The 22,261-nt window shown below is 60.6% G+C and overlaps 3 protein-coding genes and 7 non-coding genes across 17 annotated transcripts; 2 read left to right on the forward strand and 8 right to left on the reverse strand.

Moving 5' to 3' along the window:
- Window positions 1-203: 203 nt before the first annotated feature.
- On the reverse strand, window positions 204-6,202 carry SCLY (selenocysteine lyase). 8 transcript variants are annotated; one of them, XM_064457185.1, is made up of 14 exons: window positions 6,063-6,198; window positions 5,319-5,401; window positions 5,135-5,247; window positions 4,934-5,034; window positions 4,636-4,792; window positions 4,176-4,303; window positions 3,901-4,065; window positions 3,456-3,562; window positions 3,096-3,132; window positions 2,645-2,728; window positions 2,379-2,481; window positions 2,132-2,207; window positions 1,264-1,463; window positions 328-465 (listed from the first exon to the last, which is right to left on the reverse strand). In XM_064457185.1, the coding sequence occupies exons 2-13, from the start codon at window positions 5,366-5,368 to the stop codon at window positions 1,304-1,306; spliced, it is 1,281 nt and encodes a 426-aa protein (XP_064313255.1). In that variant the 5' UTR covers window positions 5,369-5,401; window positions 6,063-6,198; the 3' UTR covers window positions 328-465; window positions 1,264-1,303. The 8 variants fall into 8 exon arrangements, with proteins under 8 accessions (XP_064313253.1, XP_064313254.1, XP_064313260.1 ...); XM_064457186.1 differs by lacking the exon at window positions 2,132-2,207 and having other exon boundaries at window positions 2,379-2,533; window positions 6,063-6,202; XM_064457188.1 differs by lacking the exon at window positions 328-465 and having other exon boundaries at window positions 1,325-1,463; window positions 2,379-2,533; window positions 6,063-6,202.
- On the forward strand, window positions 6,154-10,385 carry LOC104050293 (uncharacterized). The gene is made up of 2 exons (XM_064457193.1): window positions 6,154-6,294; window positions 7,116-10,385. The coding sequence occupies exon 2, from the start codon at window positions 7,149-7,151 to the stop codon at window positions 7,995-7,997; it is 849 nt and encodes a 282-aa protein (XP_064313263.1). The 5' UTR covers window positions 6,154-6,294; window positions 7,116-7,148; the 3' UTR covers window positions 7,998-10,385.
- Window positions 10,386-13,544: 3,159 nt separating this feature from the next.
- On the forward strand, window positions 13,545-16,233 carry LOC135314330 (autoimmune regulator-like). The gene is made up of 9 exons (XM_064457194.1): window positions 13,545-13,773; window positions 13,873-14,047; window positions 14,148-14,300; window positions 14,383-14,454; window positions 14,801-14,894; window positions 15,101-15,160; window positions 15,512-15,646; window positions 15,719-15,928; window positions 16,011-16,233. The coding sequence occupies exons 1-9, from the start codon at window positions 13,633-13,635 to the stop codon at window positions 16,183-16,185; spliced, it is 1,215 nt and encodes a 404-aa protein (XP_064313264.1). The 5' UTR covers window positions 13,545-13,632; the 3' UTR covers window positions 16,186-16,233.
- Window positions 16,234-17,278: 1,045 nt separating this feature from the next.
- Window positions 17,279-17,397, reverse strand: LOC135314523 (5S ribosomal RNA). Its single transcript, XR_010374054.1, has one exon. It is a non-coding gene; the product is annotated as a 5S ribosomal RNA (ribosomal RNA).
- Window positions 17,398-18,011: 614 nt separating this feature from the next.
- Window positions 18,012-18,130, reverse strand: LOC135314534 (5S ribosomal RNA). Its single transcript, XR_010374065.1, has one exon. It is a non-coding gene; the product is annotated as a 5S ribosomal RNA (ribosomal RNA).
- A 614-nt stretch (window positions 18,131-18,744) lies between these two features.
- On the reverse strand, window positions 18,745-18,863 carry LOC135314429 (5S ribosomal RNA). Its single transcript, XR_010373960.1, has one exon. It is a non-coding gene; the product is annotated as a 5S ribosomal RNA (ribosomal RNA).
- Window positions 18,864-19,477: 614 nt separating this feature from the next.
- LOC135314440 (5S ribosomal RNA) lies at window positions 19,478-19,596 on the reverse strand. The gene has a single exon (XR_010373971.1). It is a non-coding gene; the product is annotated as a 5S ribosomal RNA (ribosomal RNA).
- Window positions 19,597-20,210: 614 nt separating this feature from the next.
- LOC135314451 (5S ribosomal RNA) lies at window positions 20,211-20,329 on the reverse strand. The gene has a single exon (XR_010373982.1). It is a non-coding gene; the product is annotated as a 5S ribosomal RNA (ribosomal RNA).
- Window positions 20,330-20,943: 614 nt separating this feature from the next.
- On the reverse strand, window positions 20,944-21,062 carry LOC135314462 (5S ribosomal RNA). The gene has a single exon (XR_010373993.1). It is a non-coding gene; the product is annotated as a 5S ribosomal RNA (ribosomal RNA).
- Window positions 21,063-21,676: 614 nt separating this feature from the next.
- Window positions 21,677-21,795, reverse strand: LOC135314473 (5S ribosomal RNA). Its single transcript, XR_010374004.1, has one exon. It is a non-coding gene; the product is annotated as a 5S ribosomal RNA (ribosomal RNA).
- Between the last annotated feature and the right edge of the window lie 466 nt (window positions 21,796-22,261).

Genomic DNA, 22,261 nt, shown 5'->3' on the forward strand with positions numbered 1-22,261 from the left:
TGGCTGTGCATCTATTATATGGCTAGTAAAGAGAAAGACCAGGGTCTTTGAATCTGTGTCTGTGGGCTCTGTGCCAGCCGGGACCAGCAGGCACCTCCCCGCTCCAGCGGACTGTACTCTGTTATGGGACACAAACATTTTCTGAGGGAAAAGACATTGCTCAGATGACCCCAACCAGTCCCGCTTCCCCCATGGAAAGAACATTTTACTTGGGAAAAAGCCACAGCAGCAGCAATCGCTTTTATTCTACGCATATCCAAGGAGACCACGTTCCCTGACATCAGTCAGCCCAGCTGGCAACGTTCCTAATCCGTGTGACACTTGTGTCCTGTGTCAGCAATGAGAGCGACGGCCCAGGCCACACAGGGAGGACACATCTCCTCAGTTGCTGGAATGGTTACAGATGCCCGAACTACACAGTTTCCTTTAAGGACCACATGGAGTCGGCAACAGGAGCTCTGCCCACTGTAGGAAGGACAGAAGGAAGGGAAGCAGGTGACAAAACACGGTGCTGGGAGAGCCGTGCCCAATGCCTTCCCAGCCAAAAAACCCTTTGGTAGCTTAGGGCCCTGATGGGGGCAGGGCAGTCCCCAGCCCAGAATCTTGCTGTGCTTATATTGACTCCTCGTTTCCCTCTGGGGCAGATGGTCTTTCCTCTGAGTGATAACAGTGGGAAAGCTTCCATATGGAAAGCAACCAGTGCAAAAGGGTCCATCTCCTATAGCCTGTTATTCCCTGGAGGGAGTCAAGCTTTGAGACTCTGTCATGCCAGCGCGCATGCAGGCAGCCAGCTGGCTGCATGCTGGCAAGCGAGGAGCGCCTGACAATGAGACTCCCTGAATGCCTGCACCTGCAGTGGGGACGAGAGGGTCCTGAGTGAGCTCTTGATGAGTTGCCCCAGCCCCAGAGCAGTGAAACCCTCTCCACAGCACAGCCCCCTGCTGCCTCCAGCACCTGCACTAGCTTCTCTGCTTGAGCTGCACATGCAGCAGAGCCACGCCAGTCCTGCCATGAGCCCTGTGAGCACAAGCTGATTTACGGCTAAACAGACATAAGAGCAAAATTGCTGCCAAAACGGGTGATCCCACTTCCTCCTCCTGGCACCGCCAGCCACCGCTTCCCCAGTGTCTGAGCCATGATCACAAACTGCAGGCTGGGTCAGTTCAACTTAGGGATCAGGCACAAAAGTAATCCTGCCAAAACCCGAGCCCAAACTGACATAGGCAGCCAGCACCCAGGGGCCAAGCAGGGCAAAATCCTGACCTGAGAACCTGCGTGATGGCTGGGGAACAATTCCTGGGGTCTACAGGGCTTGGTCCTGCTCCAGCTGCGCCACAGCCTGCACAAGGTCCTGCACAACCAGGTCCACGTCTGCCCGGGTGGTGTCTCGCCCCACGCTCAGCCGCAAGGCGTTCTGTGCCACGTTGTAAGGGATCCCACAGCTGAGCAGAATCGAGGAGGGCCTGAACACAGACACACGGGTGAACAGGTTTAACTCGAAGGCCAAGGAAGCACATGCATCACCAGAAAGCTTCACTGAACCGTAAGAGGGAACACATCTGCAGATGCACTCCAGGAAAACCTGTCTCCTGCACAGCACCCTGCTCGCTTTCCAAAAGCACCTGCTCCCACTGGGCTTGTTGCCCTATGGCAGATCTGGCTCTTCCCCTCCAAGGGAAAACCCCTCCCGTGTCCCCATGCATTGGCAGCTCTGCTGTGTCTGCAGGGCATTGCTCTAGACCAGGCCAAAAGCACCTGCTGTTCCCACTCGCCTCCAAAGGCGCCCGCTGGAAACCCGAACTGGGCTTCAGCAGGTGAGCCAAGCACACACGGACATACGGCAGACTCTCTTCTGGCAGTGCCAGGTGTTGATGAGCAGTTCCAAGCTCAGCTGGATCACCAAAGCCAGGAGGGACAAAGTCTTTCCAAGCAGCAATCAAGCATTCCAGCTGCGTCTCCTGCAATAACCCCCTTCAAAGCCCTTTAACCCCTCTGGAAAGCTCTGCACCCTATTAGCTCCAGGTGACGCTGCCCGCAGCCGCCCGTCATCCCTTTCCCTGTCCTATTTCCCTACCTCCCAGCTGCCCTCCTCTGGGAAGATGATCTGGGCCTGGCAAAGCTGGATGCTTACCGATCCACTTTCTCAGAGTGGCAGGCAGCCCCAACGCTGGCGAGAAGTATCTTGCAGCAAGACAGTACCCTTTGCCCTGCAGCACACACAGGCAGAGGTGTCCCAGTGCCCAGTCTCTCTCCAAGGGCCACTGCCTGCCTCATCTCCCTGCCCAAGCCATGGCTGGTCTCTAGCCGCAGGGTGCTGTGTGGGACAGGCACTTGGCTCCGTGGGCACCATCAAGGGGCACTGGTGGAGTAAGAGCTACCTGAAAAGCCTGGGCCCAGGATGGAGAAGTTGGAGGTGTTGCAGAGTCGCTTGGAGCCTGTAAATTGGCTGTTGAGGTGGATCCTCTCCTTCCCAAAGGAGGCCTGGAGAAATCAGAGGGCTGTGAACCGCTCTGGGATGGCAAGCAGCTCTGTCCTGACAAGGAGATGGCAAGGCAGGGGACATAACCACCCTGCCTCCAGGCCCCACACTCTGCAGGCTGAGATCCCAGGAGAGAAGAGACAAACAGGAACCAGGTCTGCTCACCTCCAGCCTAGCCTCCAGGTAATCCCGAACATCCCGCATATGAGCCTCATAGGCCTCCCAGTTCTTGCTCACTAACTCTGCAGCCTGAGGAGAGAAAGCCCGACAGGCTCTGTCAGTGACCCCCCTGCACCTCCCTCTGTGCACGGCCCCCTGACACGAGTCCAGCCTGGGAACAGCCTCTGTGACTGCCAGGTCCCCTGCGTCCCCAGCAGCCTCTTGGTGTCATGAGCCACCTGAGCTGCGTGACTGCCCACCGCCAGGGCTGCAAAGCTGCGGAAAGTGCTCTGAAGCTCCTCCTTTGGCACCAGAAAGCCCCATCTCCTTTCCCAGTATTTCACCTGCCCTCCCGCACTCCAAGTTTGTCACTTCTAATGGCCAGCGAGCACAGGCGGCTGCCTCCATCAGGCAGCACCCCAAGGGAACTGCTCACCTGCGACCGTCACCAACTCACCTGGCCGAGGCCCGCAATCATTGGGGTGTTCTCTGTGCTGGAAGGAAAGAGGGAGCAATGAGTTATTTCTCCGGACCAGAAACCCAACCTTGGGGCACAGACATTCCCTGCATGGGACGCCTCGCTGCTCCAAGGGGCTCCTGGATGCTTCTCTGAGGTGTTTGGGAAGGGGGCAGTTCCACCCCCTGTTCCTCCTGTGGCCAAGCCTGTGCACCAGGCTCCCACAGTTCCCATGTGTGGATCTGTTTCCTTGCGCTGGGAGGTGACACAGCTGTCAGCCCAGCTCACACTAAGCAGCCACGCGTGGTTTGGCCACCAGCCCGAGGTCCAGCTCTCCAGGCCACCACCCAGCCACCTTACCCTGGCCGGAAACTCCTCTCCTGTCCTCCTCCGAAGAACATGGGATGCAGTGGGGTGGTGGTGCCAGGGCCACGCACATACAGTGCACCGATCCGTGGGCCGTAGAACTGCGAGGAGGAACAGCTGCAATGACCCTGGGAAATGACTGCCAGACACCCTTTTCCTGTACTCCTGCCCGAATCTGAGCCCTCCAGTGCTGACTCCTGCCTGTCTCATGTCTGCAAGCTGCTGCAGAGCTGTCCCCTGCCCCTGACTGCCTGTTCTCCCTTCCAAGAGGATCCCCTGACTCGCCACAGCCTTGTCACCCAGCTGAAGACCTTGTCTTCAGAGCGTCATCCAGCAGGAAAACTGTCAAGCTGTGAGGGGCACCCAAAGTCTCCCCCGCACCCCAACAGAGATATCTGAGAGGGTGAACAGCAGCTGGGCCACGTGAGCAGGGCCGTACCTTGTGTCCCACAATGGTGAGGTAGTCCACCCCGAGCTCCCGCACATCCACGCGCCCCTTGCCAACCATCTGTGCTGCATCAGTGTGCACCAGGATCCTGGGCAGCCCCTCCACCGCTCTTCGCTGATTGAGGGCACGGATGCACTGGCTCACCTCTGCGACAGGCTGGCAGGAGGGAAGAGGGTCTGCATCCCAGGGATCATCTGCTCCCCCTTTATCAAACACCCTTTGTGAGAATGTCCCCACCCCATCCCACTCGCTGCCCATGGACTCACCATGATGACTCCAGTCTCGTTATTGGCCAACATGATGGAAACCAGGCAGGTGGTCGGCCGGATGGCAGCGAGGATGTCGTCCACCTCAGCCCGCCCGCTTCGTGGGGACACGGCCACAAAGGTGGCTTCTGCAAGCCAAGACAAGCCCTGAGGTTTGCTGAGAGGCCCCACAGTGCCCAGGGCTGCCCACGCCCCACCGAGTGGGCAGTGCAGGCAGGAGGTGTGCAGGCAGAGAGCACAGCGGCTCTCGGGGCCAACCGTGGATGCCAACAGGCCACTGCAGCCAGCTTGAGGGGATGGAGTAGTCCGTGCCCTTTGAGGGGAGAAAGAGGACCATCACCGAGCAAGTGGGTCCCTGCCCTTCTCTGCAAAAATGCCAGCAGAGAAAAGACCCCCTGACAAACACCAGTGTGCGATGAAACATCCCCAGCCTGTCCCCAGCAGTCCCTCTGATGCTCACCTGCCAGGCTCTCCTTCACCAGCTGCTCCAGCGGCAGGCGGATAGAGTCGTGCTCCACACTTGACGTCACGATGTGCGGCATCCCCCAACTGTCCCCTGGCCTGCCATGGCTTTCATGGAAGTGCCGGCGGGCAGTGTGGATCACCATGTTGTTTGCCTGAAGAGTGAAGGCAGAAGGGAAAATGAAGCCCTGGAGGGAGCACAGCACCCTTCATCCTTGCCCTCCTCATCACCGTTTGCTTGGCAGGAGGCGGTGGGAAGGGGCACCGGGGATGGGGGGCCGCTGCCCCGCACAGACCTCCGTGCCCCCTGAGGTGAAGACGATGTCCTCCAGCCGGCCTCCCACCATCCTTGCCAGGCTCTCCCGAGCACTCCCAATAAGCTCCTTCGCCTTTCTGCCTGCGGGACAAGACCCAGCAGCTCTGCCACGGGCTCCCCTGGCCGCAGGACCAGGTACAGCTACGGCAGGGAGCTGAGATGGCAGCCCCCTGGTCCCTACCTGTGGGGTGGGAGCTGCTGGGGTTGCCCCAGGCCTGGCACATAGCGTCCCGCACAGCCTGGGCCACCTCAGGGGCCAGGGGGGTGGTGGCATTGTGGTCCAGGTACACCCTCCTGCAGGGGCAGGCAGCAGGTCAGGGGGCGCTGGGGGGCGGGGAGGGGGCAGGTGATGGGGCGGGCCTCACCGCTCTGATGCGTCGCGCTGTACCTCCACCAGCTCCATCCCGGTGCCCATCACTGCTGTCGCCGTCGCTGTGCCACTGCCACCCTGGCACCGCAGGGCACAGACGTGTGGGCACCCACAGCAGGGACTGGGTGGCTGCGCTGCCTGCCCCACTGCCACCAATCAGCTCCCTCCTGTCTGCCCCACTGCCACGGCTCCACCAATCGGCTCCCTCCCGCCTGCCCCACTGCCACCAATCAGCTCCCTCCTGTCTGCCCCACTGCCACGGCTCCACCAATCGGCTCCCTCCCGCCTGCCCCACTGCCACCAATCAGCTCCCTCCTGTCTGCCCCACTGCCACGGCTCCACCAATCGGCTCCCTCCCGCCTGCCCCACTGCCACCAAGCGGCTCCCTCCTGCCTGCCCCACGGCCCTCGTGTCCACCGTAAAGCTCCCTCCCTCTTTCCCCCCAGCACGACACTAACCAATCAGCTCCCTCTCCTCTGCCCCACAATATCACTCGCCAATTAGCTCCCTCCTTTCCCCGCCACCATGACACCCTCCCGCCCGCCAATCCACACCCCGCCGCCTGGGCACCGGCCAATCAGCTCCCGCCACTCCCCTCCCCCGCCCCCCCGCGGCCCACACCACGCCCGCCCATTGGCCGAAGGACCCCTGCGAGGGGATCTCCCCCCAGCCAGGGGGCGCCGGAGGGGCGGGGCCTGCCGGGTCCTACCGTGTCCCACCGCACCGCCCGCGCGCTCACCCTCGAGCCTCGCCGGGCCAATCCCGCAGCCCCGCTACCCCGCCCGCGCCGGCCGGAAGAGGCAGGACTCGAGGCAGGCGCGCAACTTCCGGCGCGCAGCAGCGGGGGTGGCACTTCCGGGAGGGAGCGAGCCGCGCCGGCGCTGCCCCTCTCCAAGATGGCGGCGGCAACCTCGTCCCGTTCCCCTCGCTCCCTCCTGCGCAGGCTCCGCGGAGCCCCCTCCAAGATGGCGGTGAGCCCCGGGGAGGGGAGGGGAGGGGCCGGGCCGGGCCGGGGGCAGGGCGCGCCAGGCGCCGTCGACCCCCGCCCGGGGCTCCGTGGCCCGCGGGAGGCCTCAGGCGGGCGGGGCGGGGCGGGGCGGGGCGGGCGGTGCCCGGGGCCTTCACGGCTCCGCGCCGTGACTCAGCGCCGCGGGGGGCGCCGGCCCCGCTCCTCCCCGGGACCCCTCGGATGGGCGGACGGGGGGGCCGTGCCGGGGGTCCCGGCTCCCCGCCCCGCCGGGAGAGCGGCGGCAGCCCGCGGGCGGGCCGGGGCCAGGCCCGGGCGGGGCGGCGGTGGCTGGGGGAGCCCCGGGCGGGGCCTGGGCGCTGCGGGCGGGGCCTCAGCCCGGGCCGGGGGGCGCCGGGAAGGCGAGCCCCGGGCGGCGAGGCGGGAGGGGCCGGCAGGGCAGCCACCGGCCGGCCTCGGGCGGCCCCGGCCCGGCGCAGCCGCGGTCACGTCGTGCCCGCCTGCCCCTGAGCCGGAGGTCCTGCGCGGCCTCGATCCACTGTCATCTGAAGTCCGAAACCCAACTGAAAACTAATTAACGTAAACAAACGCGCCGTATTAGGCTTTAAGAAGCACACGGAGGAGCGATACGGCCCGACCTGCGGGTGTTTGAGTGGGCTGGGCTAACGCAGCGGCCGCCCAACGGCAGCAGAGCGCACCGCGAAATCCCGGACGTTATTGGTCTGAGCACGTTTTCTCATCTGTTTGGTTTTGCTGTAGGGGTTAAAAAAAAAAAAAAGCTTAATTTGACATACTCTTCTTTCCTTCCCCCCCCCAATCTTTCAGATTATGTCATAACTACAAGAGAAACAAGCAGTGATGGAATCACTGGATACCGAGGTGAGAGCACGGAAGACTCTGGGGACTGTTGAATATGTAGAGTCTTCAGGCTTCACCCAGGGAATACTGCCAACCAAGAAGGATGTGGTTCAGAACATGCTGTATTTACTGCAGCCCAAAAGAGCTGGCCAGGCCCAGCGATCCAAAGAGGATGCCGCCCAGTTGCTTGCTGAGCACTTGCAAGAGCACTGGTTGGTTTGCAATTTGCACACCATCGCGACGCAAAACATAAAGAAACTTATCCTCAAAATGTACGAGGAGTTTACCAGATTGTATCAGACCAGAAAGCAGAGACAGAACCAGGCTTTTACCGAGCGAGCAGACAAGTTCAACGAGAGTTCGGAGAAGCTCTTTGACGTATTTTGTACAGATGCACAGACAAGGAATAAACTGGAGGAGTACACCGGGATAAAGATGACTAGCATTGAGTGGAAATTTCTAGAAGATCAAAGAAGTGAAAGAAAAATGTACTACGAAGATTTCACAGACAAGCAAGAACTGAAGATGATGGAAAGAAGGCAAAAGATACAATGTCTGGAGCACTTCAGAAAACTCGCCAAGGAGGAGAAGGAAGGAAACAAAGTGAAGGAAATGAAATATAAAATTGACGAGCAATCAGACGAAGGTACGAGCGTGGATGAATCCTACCCCACAGAGGAGGAGAACGGTGGGGCTCCAGCCTTTTCGCTGCGGGGCAGAAGGAAGCGCCGGTGCACCACGAGTCCTGCGAGCACCGCCATGCCCCTGGAGTGCCAGCATATACGGATGAGCATCAGGAGAGTTAGGCCCGGGTTCTACGAGACTGTGGAGAAGGTCAAAAACTGCTAGTGCACGCCATAGTCGACAGGTGGAGCTGCTGGAGTATGAGGCGGCAATGCACACGTTAGGCAAGTTTGAAACCCCATTATCGATTGGAAGTGATTGTTGCAGATATCCCCCAAGCCAGAGCTCAGGAACATCCTGCCTCCGGGGAAGAGCACTGGGATGACGCAACAGAGGCAAGGACTAAATTGTGAATTTGGAAGGATAAGTAGTTGGCGGCTAGCAACGCAAAGGCTCAAACGTTGCTGACGATCTAAGGTTACGCAACATATAAGCCTCTTCTTCCAAGGTCCTGCCTACATCTGTGGGTTTTTGGAAGTCTCTCAGAATTTCTGAGCCAGTGGTGGCCTAACAGTATGAAACAGGACTTGGGTTTGCTGCAGGGAAATAACTAGGACTTGTTGCTAATATAAAACTTGCCTGCTGAAAAGTGCTATCTCCTCCTGCTGGTTTCAGTGGGAGTGAAAGGTGCTCGGCCCCTTTCGGCAGAATGTGGCATTTCTGCAAGGAAGGAGGCTGGGTTTCAGCTTGTGTCACCCAGTCCCGGAGCGGCGCCCTGTGGCTTTGTGAAGGGATTGCCCTCTTGCTCGAGGAGGGGGAGAGAGATATCAGGAGACATTTGAGTGCTTTGGCTGTAAAAACATGGTTGATTCTGAATGTTTTATTCCAGATCCTATTTTAACAGTGTTTCCTTGATCAGGATAAAACATCCCATAATCAGATGAGTTTTAACATGAAGTCCCTAATCTAGGATCGGGGGTGTGAATCCTAAATGAAGTGGTAATGTTTTATATTCCAGGATAGGGTAGGATAGGGGGAAGGACACAAATTGAGTTATTTAGTTTTAAGATGGGAAAAGCTTTATAAACTGTTATGCTGCTTTCTTAGGCGATAGGGAAGAAAAAGCCTGCCCAGGCGTGGGTGGCCGTGGTACTTACAGCAAAAAGCACCTGACTCTGGGCTTGCTTTTCCTCCCCCAGAGGCCCCTGTGCAGGCCAGCAGGGTGGAAATGGTAGTTTTCCCCCCAGGGTCTGTTAGAACAAAGCGTAACCCTCTTGCCCATGTACATCCTGAGCAGTGACGTGTCCATGACGTTAGGTACCCACAGCATGGGGGTATCTGCCGTCTGTAGTTAGAATCGCTTCACTGGTTTTTAAACAGGAGAGACTTGAACTTTCAGTGAAACACAGTGCTGGAGGCCTCTCTGGTGAGATTCCCAAACCTCGCCAGACTACGCTGAAAATTAAAAACCCCGAGTCTCTTTGTCCACAGAAGTTCTCTGGTAGAAAGAGCACAAACTTGCCTGGTTTTCAGATTTACCTATCAGTGTGAATGTTGGTTCCCCACTCCAGTATCTCAGCTTTTCCCCATTTCTTTCCTCTCCGTCCTGCACATCATTTTACTGACATTAACTTGTGCTGTTTCATTCTTTGGCTTTTGCTCCCTTTAACAATAAATGCATGTACGAATAATTTTGACAGTTCCTTTACTTTTAACGAATCAGTTCTTGGACTGCTTTGAAGTCCTATGCCAAAGGAGGAATGAAACACAAATTAGCTGCTGGCCCAAGTGGGACGTGGCAGAGCGAGTGCAGGAGGTGGCGGCAGCCCCGGCGGTGCCGCTTGAGCCAGCTCTGGTGTACCTCCACTCCGTCCCTCTGCCTGCAGATGGATCTGCCCAGCTCTGAGCCATGCGTCACCTTCCTAGCGACCCAGTAATGGCTGGGATCCTTATTCCATGTGCCTGAGAAGTTCTTCATGGTAAGTTGCTCCAAAATATTTAGTGAACTCGGTGTATTCTGCATCACTTGTAGTGTCGTTACAGGTTTAATAGCACGTATCCACCTTCTGCCATGCCCTTCGGCCTCCGCTGCTTGAGAGTTCGCGGCCCTTTCTCTCCTCTCTCTGACGTGCTTCACTGACTTCCCTGTGCAAATTATGTCACGTTTAAACTATTTGCCTTCCAGCCCTGAGGTGCTGGACTCGAGCCTCTCATGGGGCTTTTACACCAGCAGCTCTGTTTCAGCAGGGAATATAGCCAAGCTTGGACCTCGCCAAAGTAAAATTTTTTTAAAATAACTGCTGTAAAATCCCCCTTTGTATTGCAAATATTACTGATGGTATAAATGCTCGTGTGTCATGCAAATCCACCAGGGTCGACTCGAATATGGAACACAGCTGTACAGTGCTTTACAATTTTCAGGGATTCAGGGAATTTAAGGTTGTCGAATCTGACTTCCTGTATACCACAGGGAATTACATTTCACTTAGAAGCCCCACACTCAGCCTACCAGTTTCAGTTTAACTGGCGTGTCTTACAGGAAGTCGAGCTGAAGACGTCGGAAGTCTGCTGTCTTCCTCACTTATACGCTTGATGGTTTGTCACCTTTGCTGTATGACACCTTGTACAGGCTGAGCAGTGTTTATCACATTTAAATCATATTTGGTTTTTTAACTGGGTTTGACTGTGGATAGAGCCGAAGCCTGGCTCTGTTTCTGCTGCAACAGGGGGAGAATTTCTAAATGATGTATTCTGATTTACTCTTCTTTGGGACCATGGTGCCTTTTTAATCAGGACAGTAGATCTTGTCCCAGGATTCTGTACTTTTGTACGTTAATGGTTGTTGACTTCCCTTTTGTGGTGTGTCCCAAATAAATTAATATAACATACCTCCAGGCTTTTGTTTCTTCTTTCTAAAGGGGGAGGAAAGAGGAAACTGAAGCCAAAGTAAACGTCTACTCCAGTTCTCCCTCCCGGGCTCTTGCGGGGGCAGCTGTGAAGTGTGCCGGCGGTTCCACTCCCATTGGACTGTGTGGGGCAGCAGTAGGGAGGCTGCTAGAAGTGGGAGTCCAGGATCTGGGTCTCACCTGCAGCCCTGTTTTTTCTTTTTCTTTACCAAAAATGCTGGAGCCTATAGCAGCCAAAGGTAAGGTGAGAGGGAGGGATGAAAATTCTGTACATGGTGGCAGCATTTGGCTTGGGCTCTTGGTGTGCTTTGGGCCTGGGGAGAGCCATATTGGGGAAAAGGGGTGATTGCCCTGCCCTCTTAGGGTTACCCTGCAGGTGGGTTCCCCACTTCTGGCTGCTCTCCTGACTGTGATGGAGGCACGTGATGTGTGAGGTGAGAACAGGGCAGGTCGTGTCCCGAGACATACGTGGGGTGATGGTTCACCACAGGACCTCGTCGTGGAAGGGAAACGGGAAAGAAAGAAACGCTGAAAAGGGTGCGTTTGCTTCAACAGCTTTTCACAGGAGAAGGGAATTGAGGTGCATGCCGGGAGCTACAAATGCTTTTGATGGATGCTGAGTTGGTGATTTCACTGGGTGTTCATGGAAAACATATTTAGCCTTCACAGTCAGGTTTGAGCTCAAATTGAGCTTGCCTACCCTGAACCTTTTGCTCTGATGTCTGTAAGGGGAGCAATAGAAAAGAGCATCCTGAAACCCGAGCACAGCCAGGCTCCTCTGTGCCCCAGCCTTGGGCCCTTGGGGCTGGGCAGGGCTCCTGCCAGCCCCAGGGAGGGTCTCACACATCGCTGCAAGTGAAAGCTGGCTTTCCACAGCCCTCACAAGTACCTTACAGCTGCCAAGGTCTGCTCTGAGCCAGGTCACGCACAAATACCAGTCTGATCTCCTAGGATGTACGTGCCTTTTCACACGGCACCTGGCAGCTGCTGCTCTGCCCCCCATGCAGTGTCTTAGAAAGGGGAAGGGACACAAAAAAACCAACCAAAAATGCAAATTATCACACTACTGAGTGGGCTGGATGTGAAAAAACAATCTCTCTGTGATTCAGAGCACAGAAACAGTCACAAAGTTGGAATTCAAAACAAGTCCAAGCCCAGCACTGTGGGCAAGTGGCTCACGGCTGCGTCGAGCAGCACTTGCCTGCAAAGGAGCTCCTGTGACTGTGGGTGAGTGGGCACAGGGAGGGGACAGCTGTGAGCTGCCCCTGTGGCGAGTGCTGGAGCCTTGTCCTGGAGGTGCCAGACAGCTTAACGCAGGGTGACGGTGACAAATTGTGGATTTCCCCAGGTGGGACACTGGGGAAATCTCTTTCCCTGGGAAGGGTGGAGCAGATCTGTGAAACCGTGTCATGAGCCTGGTTGTGCTCAGCACCCATGGCTGGGCTGCGGGGGATATCCAGGAGGAGGGATGAACCTCCCATTTCACCTGACACCCATGTTTTGTGCCCTGGGCAGGTGCATCAAGGAGATGGTGGTGAAGCCAGCCCCACCACAGCAGCACTGGACAGTGAAATCCCGGCATGGGGCACAGCACCTCGGCACATCATCTGCCAATCCCCCATCCCACGGCTCCCAGTGCCTCCACAGGAAAAGTCACATCGAATCCTGAAAGGAGCTTCAGGGCGAATGTTTCCGTGGGTAAACACATTAATTTATTAATCAGAATCGCATGAGGGTATTTCTTGCTCTTGTGGCAGGTGTTGTCTTGTTATTCTTCCTGAGTTTCTGGACAGCAGCCACTTCCTCCTGGCATGGCTTTCGAGCCAGCGGATACTGCTTCAGTCTTTAGGATTTACTGGTAACTGTCTCTACCCGTATCACCTTGCTCCGTGCAATGGAGCATCCCCACCTGCACCCCTTTCCTGTCCCACTCAGGTCGGGTTTTGCTGTACAGTGGGCATCAGGGATTGCCCTGCAGCGTGGGAACGGCCGCGCACAGCCATGGCCTAGCTGAGCCTTCTGGGCAGCAGATTCATGTCTCCAGAGGGAGAGAGGCTGGAAATTAATCCTGGGGAAATCCCCAATATTCAGGAAGAGGGATGGGAGCTTTGGAGCTTTCTCTTTCCTGAATGCCTGGTATGGAGCAGCCAGACCCCCCAGACTTTTGTACACCAGAAGCTCCCAAGGAGCCAGTTTCCCCCAGCTCCAAGTTTTTTACAGTTATGTATTTCCAGTGAAATCACTTTATTGCCCAACTTCCCAGAGTGGGCGATGACAGAGGTGCAGGCAACGCCTGCCCAGGTAATCCCCAGGCTCGCCTGTGGGGCTGCCGTCACTCTGGCAGGCTGGAGGGCAGCTGTGCGATGCATCAAGCGGGCTGTTTGCTTGTTCATAATTGTACCCAAACGCATGTCTGTAGAGTTTCTTTGGTGTCAGTGCTTTCCTGCCAGCCTGCAGGTAGGCAGGGCAAATATTCCCGTTTTGCCCCTGCTCTCGAGATGTTACTTCCCATGTGCTCCTGTGGCCGAGTTTCTGGATGAGAGAAGCAGGTGCTGTGGAAAGTCCAGAAATTTTGGGGTAACGCCTGGCTGACTGTGGGGATGAGAGAGGCGGGGGCCCCCGCGCCAGCACCCTGGCTGACCACCTCTCCTCGGCCACCCAAGGGTGGTCACCGCAGGGTTGGGTGTCCTTTACCAGCAGTGGCAGCTAACATCATGCCAGCTGTTGATGCCCCAGGTGGTGGGGCAGCCCGAGCCCCAGCTGGGACTGGGAACACGGTGGCAGCCATGCCACAGGGACAGCCGGTGGCGGGAGGGGTGATCTCAGGTTACATGGCCTCATACTGAAATGAGTGGGGCCACAGGATTCTGACAAGTTTCCTGCTGTCGGTGGCAGGGCCTTATTAAAGGGAAGCGTTGGTGCGGACTGCTCGGTCCCGGCAGTGTCCCTGCAGCATGGCAGGGCTGGGGGGTGAGGGGGACCTGCGGCACCTGCTGAAGCTGCACCGCACCGAGATCGCCATGGCAGTGGACGATGTCTTCCCATTGCTGCATGGCCTGGCTGACCACGATGTTGTCCCTGAGCATGTCTTCAAGGTGAGGCCGCGGGGTGGGAGAGGATGGCTGTGCTGCAGGAACAGGGGGCCTGCTGGTGGCACTGGGATGTGTGCTGATGGGCCATGGTGGCACTGGCAGGAGACACTGAGCCGGACGGAGCGGGAGGGCTCCCACCGTGCTTTCCACGCGCTGCTCACCTGGCTGCTGGGCCGCGACGCTGCTGCCGTCCGTGACTTCTGGGCTGTCCTCTTCAAGGACTACAACCTGGAGCGGTACACGCGGCTCCGGCCCCTTCGCGGTGCCTTCCCCAGAGGTAGGAGGGGTGGATGGAGGGGGAGCAGCACCCCTGGGGGCTATCAGCAGACAGGGGTGACACCCAGAGCCAGCTGTGCCTGTCCCTGTCCCTGTTGCAGAGGTGGAGCTGGGGCGGCAGCGCCGCAGCAGGCGCCTCTCCCCCAGCCCCACAGCACCAGCCCCGCACAGACCCCAAGGCAAGAGGAAAGCCCCCGAGGAGCAGGATGGGGTCCGAGCAGCGCAGCCCTCCCCACGACATGCTGCCAGCCCCGGTATGGAGACACAGAGTGGGGTGGGGTGCTGGGTGGGGTGTGTGCGCCGTGGCCTGTGATGCCCACCCTTACAACCCCACAGTGCCCCTGGTGAAGGTGAGGACTGTGAAGAAGCCAGAGGGCGCGGGTGCCCATCGCACCCCTCGTGCCAGTGGTGAGTGCCAAACCACCCGAGGGCAGCGTCTGCCTGTGCCCTCTGTTTGCCTGCAGTGGAGGGCATGGGGGACTGCCCACTGTGCTGAGCCCTCTTCCTGCCTGCAGCCCTCCAGGCAGTGGCTGCATCAGTGCAGAGAGCAGTAGCAGTGGCGGGCAGCGAGGTGCCTGTCACCCGTGGGGCTGTCGAGGGCATCCTTGTCAAACATGTGCTGGAGCCAGGTAGGTGCAGTCTAGCCTGGTCAACCTCCTGCCCAGTTTAGCCCCCAAATTCAGAAGCTGCCCTCAGGCAGAGTGGGGTGGCAGGGAGGAGGCCCTGCCAGAGATGCTCTTCGCCTTTCTTGCAGGCAGCTCCAAGATGGGCAGCAAAGCCGGGGATGAGCCATACGTCCCAGCTGCCTCCGAGGAGCCAGGGGCCAGGAGCAGAAGCCGCAGCCTGAAGCCCCCCACCCGGCCTAAGGCATCCCAAAGTGTACAGATCCCCACCACCATCCACTTTCATCCCCACCCTTTGCAGCTGCCCAAGGCTGCAGCAGGGGCTGTCCAGCTGTCCCTGCCTGGCAGCACGGCCTGGGGGCATTCCCCCCACCTCACCCCAAGCTGTCCTGGCAGCTCCTCCAAACCCCTCTTCTGTCTCACCCACAGAGCAGGGAGCCCCAGCTGCACCCCCACGGCCGGCTGCTGGCACCCACCATGCACAGCCAGGACCTCACGCCCCACCAGGTGAGCCCTGGCATGTCAGTCCCCCTGAGAGACACCTCCTGAGCCAGGGCCCATAGGGGTGTTCCTGGCATATCCCCTTGGCTTGGCAGAGCACAGGCAACCTGGAGTTCAGCTGAGGGTGGTGACCAGGCTACAACCCCCCTGGAACAGGCAATCCCTGCCCTGAAAAGCGTTGCTGTTTGGTGCAGGGTGGGTGATGTGGGGGGCACGGGTAGAGGATGAGGGGGCAACGGGCACTGGGGGGTCCCCTGCCAGCACCAGCCCTGCCACAGCTGTGGATGCAAGCTTTCTGCTGGTGCCACTTAGGGGGGTGGTGGCGGTGGTGGTGACCCCCTGCCCACTCCCCTGGGGCAGGAGAACGAGGATGAGTGTGCAGCATGTGGTGATGGTGGTGAACTCATCTGCTGCGATGGCTGCCCCAGGGCCTTCCACCTTGCATGCCTGGTGCCCCCGCTGCCCTGTGTCCCCAGGTGAGGCCCGGGGTGCCATGGGGACCCCAGTAGCCCCCAGCTGTCCCTCACTGCCCCACTCTGGCTGTGCAGTGGGACATGGCAGTGCGGCTCTTGTGTGGGGAGCACGGCTGAGCTGGGCCAGCTGCGGGAGGCAGCTGCAGTTGCAGAGCAACCCCCCGAGATCCCAGGAGAGGAGGTATGCAGCACCCAGCGTGGTGTAAATGATGGGAGCATGTGCAGCCGCTGCTTGACCCAGATACCCACATCCCAACACTGCCCTGCACCCGGCAGGGACCCCAGGTGAGCCCCCCACATCCGACCTTAAATCCTTCCCCCAGAGCAGGGCTGCCCTGATGTTCTGTTTCATCCACATTGGTTATAGGGGGCTGCTGCTCTGCACATCCTGTGCAGGCACCCCAGACACAGGCAGCCTGGAGAACACTGCAGCAGCTGGTGCCCACACACTACAGGCAGCAAAGGTTGGTACAACCGGCATCCAGTGCCGGTGGAGGGAAGAGGGCTGGGTGAGGTGGCCGTGCTGGGTAAGAAGGGCGTGATGAGGCCAAGGAGCAATGGGACAATGAGGAGCGATGGGGGACAGGCTGACTATAGCTGGAGGTGAGGTAGTGAAACCACGCCAGAGGGACTGCACTAGGTGAGGGATTGAACCAGATCACCAGCCCTGACCCAAAGGGGTGCAAGCAGAGGGCAGGCAGGACGCCTGGAAGGACATGTCTCCTCCAACACAGGCAGAGGATGTCCCCGCCGGCGGTGACCCCATGCTGAGCAGGGATGAGCTTGATGCGCTCCTGGGTGAGGTATGGCACTCAGGAGGACACCTATGGAGTCCATCCACAGGGGACTGACGTCTCGAATGTGACCCACAGGGTGACATTGGGATGTAGGCAAGGGAGGGCGAATGGAACAGGCTGGGGGCAGGGAGTGGGATGGAAAGGAGGCGTGACCCCCACTGGGGTTGTCCTACAGGGCGCCTGGGACGGGATCCTGCAGTGGGCATTCCAGAGCATTGCACGGCCACTCGCAGACACCCACGAACTCTATGCTTAGCAATTGCTGCCAAGGCTGACCTAACCACAGCACAGGCGCTATATGAACAGACAGTGTGTGAGGCTGTGCAGTGGGAACGTCAAAGGAATCACGGTGTCCTGAACAAAACATAAAAGTGACAGCATCAAAAAAAGAAACCCCACATCAGATACATAAAAGAGCCAAATACAAACTATGGAATAGTGCAAATAATAAGCAGAAAAAGTGTTCACAGCATCAATGAAAATGTATATTTCAAAAGGAAAAAAATGAAAATTTCTTAAATATTCAAATGAAAAATAATAAGCACGGGGGGAGGAAAAAATCCAAAAGCACACCAAATACCTGGCAAACTAAAACAGCAATACCTGCACAAAAATAACCCCCACCACAGCACCCTGACCAAAAGTGAATTAAAAAAAAAAAAAATAATACAGCACACCACCATGGAGGCGGCTGCCGGCCAACCCCCATGCACACCCGCCCCACCTCTGCCTCCCACGGCAGGACCCGCGCACACCCGCCACTCGCCTCTGCCCGCCCGCCCGCCACAGCCCACCAAGAAAACGCGGGATGCCCCCGCGCCTCCCGGCAAAGGGCAAAAGCCTACAGCACCCGGTATTCCCAGGCGGTCTCCCATCCAAGTACTAACCGGGCCCGACCCTGCTTAGCTTCCGAGATCAGACGAGATCGGGCGTTCTCAGGGTGGTATGGCCGTAGGCACCCCCTCCGCCACCAGCAGCCCTCTCCTGCAACGGGCAGCGCCCTCCCACAACACCCTACACGCACGCGCTACACCGCAACGACGGCTCACCGACAACACCCGACCACCCGCGCGCGCCCCCATGCCCAAACCCAAACACACGGCACGACTCCTGCACGTCGCGCCTCTCGCACACGCACACGGCCCTCCGCAACACCCCACACGCAACTCCAACGCTGCAACGCGCACCCTCAACAAAGACACCCTCCACCACCCTGACCACCCTCTCACAACACCGCGCCCTACAACACACCCTCTCCTCTCTACACACAGGCACCACGACCACAGGGGCGCCGGCTCCTGCCGCCCACCCCGCACCACCCACCTGCCTCTCGCACCACCCTGACCCACGCCGGCGCCTCTCTCGCCCCAGCGCCACCACGCTCCCACCCCGCGCTGCACCCGCACCACACCACCACGGTGGGGCTGCCGGCCAACCCCCATGCACACCCGCCCCACCTCTGCCTCCCACGGCAGGACCCGCGCACACCCGCCACTCGCCTCTGCCCGCCCGCCCGCCACAGCCCACCAAGAAAACGCGGGATGCCCCCGCGCCTACTGGCAAAGGGCAAAAGCCTACAGCACCCGGTATTCCCAGGCGGTCTCCCATCCAAGTACTAACCGGGCCCGACCCTGCTTAGCTTCCGAGATCAGACGAGATCGGGCGTTCTCAGGGTGGTATGGCCGTAGGCACCCCCTCCGCCACCAGCAGCCCTCTCCTGCAACGGGCAGCGCCCTCCCACAACGCCCTACACGCGCGCGCTACACCGCAACGACGGCTCACCGACAACACCCGACCACCCGCGCGCGCCCCCATGCCCAAACCCAAACACACAACACGACTCCTGCACGTCGCGCCTCTCGCACACGCACACGGCCCTCCGCAACACCCCACACGCAACTCCAACGCTGCAACGCGCACCCTCAACAAAGACACCCTCCACCACCCTGACCACCCTCTCACAACACCGCGCCCTACAACACACCCTCTCCTCTCTACACACAGGCACCACGACCACAGGGGCGCCGGCTCCTGCTGCCCACCCCGCACCACCCACCTGCCTCTCGCACCACCCTGACCCACGCCGGCGCCTCTCTCGCCCCAGCGCCACCACGCTCCCACCCCGCGCTGCACCCGCACCACACCACCACGGTGGGGCTGCCGGCCAACCCCCATGCACACCCGCCCCACCTCTGCCTCCCACGGCAGGACCCGCTCAAACCCGCCACGCGCCCCTGACCGCCCGCCCGCCACAGCCCACCAAGAAAACGCGGGATGCCCCCGCGCCTCCCGGCAAAGGGCAAAAGCCTACAGCACCCGGTATTCCCAGGCGGTCTCCCATCCAAGTACTAACCGGGCCCGACCCTGCTTAGCTTCCGAGATCAGACGAGATCGGGCGTTCTCAGGGTGGTATGGCCGTAGGCACCCCCTCTGCCGCCAGCAGCCCTCTCCTGCAACGGGCAGCGCCCTCCCACAACACCCTACACGCGCGCGCTACACCGCAACGACGGCTCACCGACAACACCCGACCACCCGCGCGCGCCCCCATGCCCAAACCCAAACACACGGCACGACTCCTGCACGTCGCGCCTCTCGCACACGCACACGGCCCTCCGCAACACCCCACACGCAACTCCAACGCTGCAACGCGCACCCTCAACAAAGACACCCTCCACCACCCTGACCACCCTCTCACAACACCGCGCCCTACAACACACCCTCTCCTCTCTACACACAGGCACCACGACCACAGGGGCGCCGGCTCCTGCCGCCCACCCCGCACCACCCACCTGCCTCTCGCACCACCCTGACCCACGCCGGCGCCTCTCTCGCCCCAGCGCCACCACGCTCCCACCCCGCGCTGCACCCGCACCACACCACCACGGTGGGGCTGCCGGCCAACCCCCATGCACACCCGCCCCACCTCTGCCTCCCACGGCAGGACCCGTGCACACCCGCCACGCGCCCCTGACCGCCCGCCCGCCACAGCCCACCAAGAAAACGCGGGATGCCCCCGCGCCTCCCGGCAAAGGGCAAAAGCCTACAGCACCCGGTATTCCCAGGCGGTCTCCCATCCAAGTACTAACCGGGCCCGACCCTGCTTAGCTTCCGAGATCAGACGAGATCGGGCGTTCTCAGGGTGGTATGGCCGTAGGCACCCCCTCTGCCGCCAGCAGCCCTCTCCTGCAACGGGCAGCGCCCTCCCACAACACCCTACACGCGCGCGCTACACCGCAACGACGGCTCACCGACAACACCCGACCACCCGCGCGCGCCCCCATGCCCAAACCCAAACACACGGCACGACTCCTGCACGTCGCGCCTCTCGCACACGCACACGGCCCTCCGCAACACCCCACACGCAACTCCAACGCTGCAACGCGCACCCTCAACAAAGACACCCTCCACCACCCTGACCACCCTCTCACAACACCGCGCCCTACAACACACCCTCTCCTCTCTACACACAGGCACCACGACCACAGGGGCGCCGGCTCCTGCCGCCCACCCCGCACCACCCACCTGCCTCTCGCACCACCCTGACCCACGCCGGCGCCTCTCTCGCCCCAGCGCCACCACGCTCCCACCCCGCGCTGCACCCGCACCACACCACCACGGTGGGGCTGCCGGCCAACCCCCATGCACACCCGCCCCACCTCTGCCTCCCACGGCAGGACCCGCGCACACCCGCCACGCGCCCCTGACCGCCCGCCCGCCACAGCCCACCAAGAAAACGCGGGATGCCCCCGCGCCTCCCGGCAAAGGGCAAAAGCCTACAGCACCCGGTATTCCCAGGCGGTCTCCCATCCAAGTACTAACCGGGCCCGACCCTGCTTAGCTTCCGAGATCAGACGAGATCGGGCGTTCTCAGGGTGGTATGGCCGTAGGCACCCCCTCCGCCGCCAGCAGCCCTCTCCTGCAACGGGCAGCGCCCTCCCACAACACCCTACACGCGCGCGCTACACCGCAACGACGGCTCACCGACAACACCCGACCACCCGCGCGCGCCCCCATGCCCAAACCCAAACACACGGCACGACTCCTGCACGTCGCGCCTCTCGCACACGCACACGGCCCTCCGCAACACCCCACACGCAACTCCAACGCTGCAACGCGCACCCTCAACAAAGACACCCTCCACCACCCTGACCACCCTCTCACAACACCGCGCCCTACAACACACCCTCTCCTCTCTACACACAGGCACCACGACCACAGGGGCGCCGGCTCCTGCCGCCCACCCCGCACCACCCACCTGCCTCTCGCACCACCCTGACCCACGCCGGCGCCTCTCTCGCCCCAGCGCCACCACGCTCCCACCCCGCGCTGCACCCGCACCACACCACCACGGTGGGGCTGCCGGCCAACCCCCATGCACACCCGCCCCACCTCTGCCTCCCACGGCAGGACCCGCGCACACCCGCCACTCGCCTCTGCCCGCCCGCCCGCCACAGCCCACCAAGAAAACGCGGGATGCCCCCGCGCCTCCCGGCAAAGGGCAAAAGCCTACAGCACCCGGTATTCCCAGGCGGTCTCCCATCCAAGTACTAACCGGGCCCGACCCTGCTTAGCTTCCGAGATCAGACGAGATCGGGCGTTCTCAGGGTGGTATGGCCGTAGGCACCCCCTCCGCCGCCAGCAGCCCTCTCCTGCAACGGGCAGCGCCCTCCCACAACGCCCTACACGCGCGCGCTACACCGCAACGACGGCTCACCGACAACACCCGACCACCCGCGCGCGCCCCCATGCCCAAACCCAAACACACGGCACGACTCCTGCACGTCGCGCCTCTCGCACACGCACACGGCCCTCCGCAACACCCCACACGCAACTCCAACGCTGCAACGCGCACCCTCAACAAAGACACCCTCCACCACCCTGACCACCCTCTCACAACACCGCGCCCTACAACACACCCTCTCCTCTCTACACACAGGCACCACGACCACAGGGGCGCCGGCTCCTGCCGCCCACCCCGCACCACCCACCTGCCTCTCGCACCACCCTGACCCACGCCGGCGCCTCTCTCGCCCCAGCGCCACCACGCTCCCACCCCGCGCTGCACCCGCACCACACCACCACGGTGGGGCTGCCGGCCAACCCCCATGCACACCCGCCCCACCTCTGCCTCCCACGGCAGGACCCGTGCACACCCGCCACGCGCCCCTGACCGCCCGCCCGCCACAGCCCACCAAGAAAACGCGGGATGCCCCCGCGCCTCCCGGCAAAGGGCAAAAGCCTACAGCACCCGGTATTCCCAGGCGGTCTCCCATCCAAGTACTAACCGGGCCCGACCCTGCTTAGCTTCCGAGATCAGACGAGATCGGGCGTTCTCAGGGTGGTATGGCCGTAGGCACCCCCTCCGCCGCCAGCAGCCCTCTCCTGCAACGGGCAGCGCCCTCCCACAACACCCTACACGCGCGCGCTACACCGCAACGACGGCTCACCGACAACACCCGACCACCCGCGCGCGCCCCCATGCCCAAACCCAAACACACGGCACGACTCCTGCACGTCGCGCCTCTCGCACACGCACACGGCCCTCCGCAACACCCCACACGCAACTCCAACGCTGCAACGCGCACCCTCAACAAAGACACCCTCCACCACCCTGACCACCCTCTCACAACACCGCGCCCTACAACACACCCTCTCCTCTCTACACACAGGCACCACGACCACAGGGGCGCCGGCTCCTGCCGCCCACCCCGCACCACCCACCTGCCTCTCGCACCACCCTGACCCACGCCGGCGCCTCTCTCGCCCCAGCGCCACCACGCTCCCACCCCGCGCTGCACCCGCACCACACCACCACGGTGGG

The sequence above is a fragment of the Phalacrocorax carbo genome, chromosome 7 (assembly GCF_963921805.1).
Source record: "Phalacrocorax carbo chromosome 7, bPhaCar2.1, whole genome shotgun sequence".
Lineage (NCBI taxonomy): Eukaryota > Metazoa > Chordata > Aves > Suliformes > Phalacrocoracidae > Phalacrocorax > Phalacrocorax carbo.

Bases quoted from the DNA above. Each gene is read 5' to 3' on its own strand.
- SCLY (XM_064457183.1), bottom strand. From the start codon at position 5,368: ATGGGCACCGGGATGGAGCTGGTGGAGGTACAGCGCGACGCATCAGAG. The intron at 3,133-3,455 runs GTAAGGTGGCTG...CTTTCCTTCCAG, and splicing joins GAGAGGAGTTTCCGGCCAGG to CACAGAGAACACCCCAATGA. The intron at 1,464-2,644 runs GTGAGCAGACCT...GTCTGTGTTCAG, and splicing joins ACCTGGAGGCTAGGCTGGAG to GCCCTCCTCGATTCTGCTCA.
- LOC104050293 (XM_064457193.1), top strand. From the start codon at position 7,149: ATGGAATCACTGGATACCGAGGTGAGAGCACGGAAGACTCTGGGGACT.
- LOC135314330 (XM_064457194.1), top strand. From the start codon at position 13,633: ATGGCAGGGCTGGGGGGTGAGGGGGACCTGCGGCACCTGCTGAAGCTG. The intron at 14,048-14,147 runs GTAGGAGGGGTG...TCCCTGTTGCAG, and splicing joins TCGCGGTGCCTTCCCCAGAG to AGGTGGAGCTGGGGCGGCAG. The intron at 15,929-16,010 runs GTGAGCCCCCCA...CATTGGTTATAG, and splicing joins GCACCCGGCAGGGACCCCAG to GGGGCTGCTGCTCTGCACAT.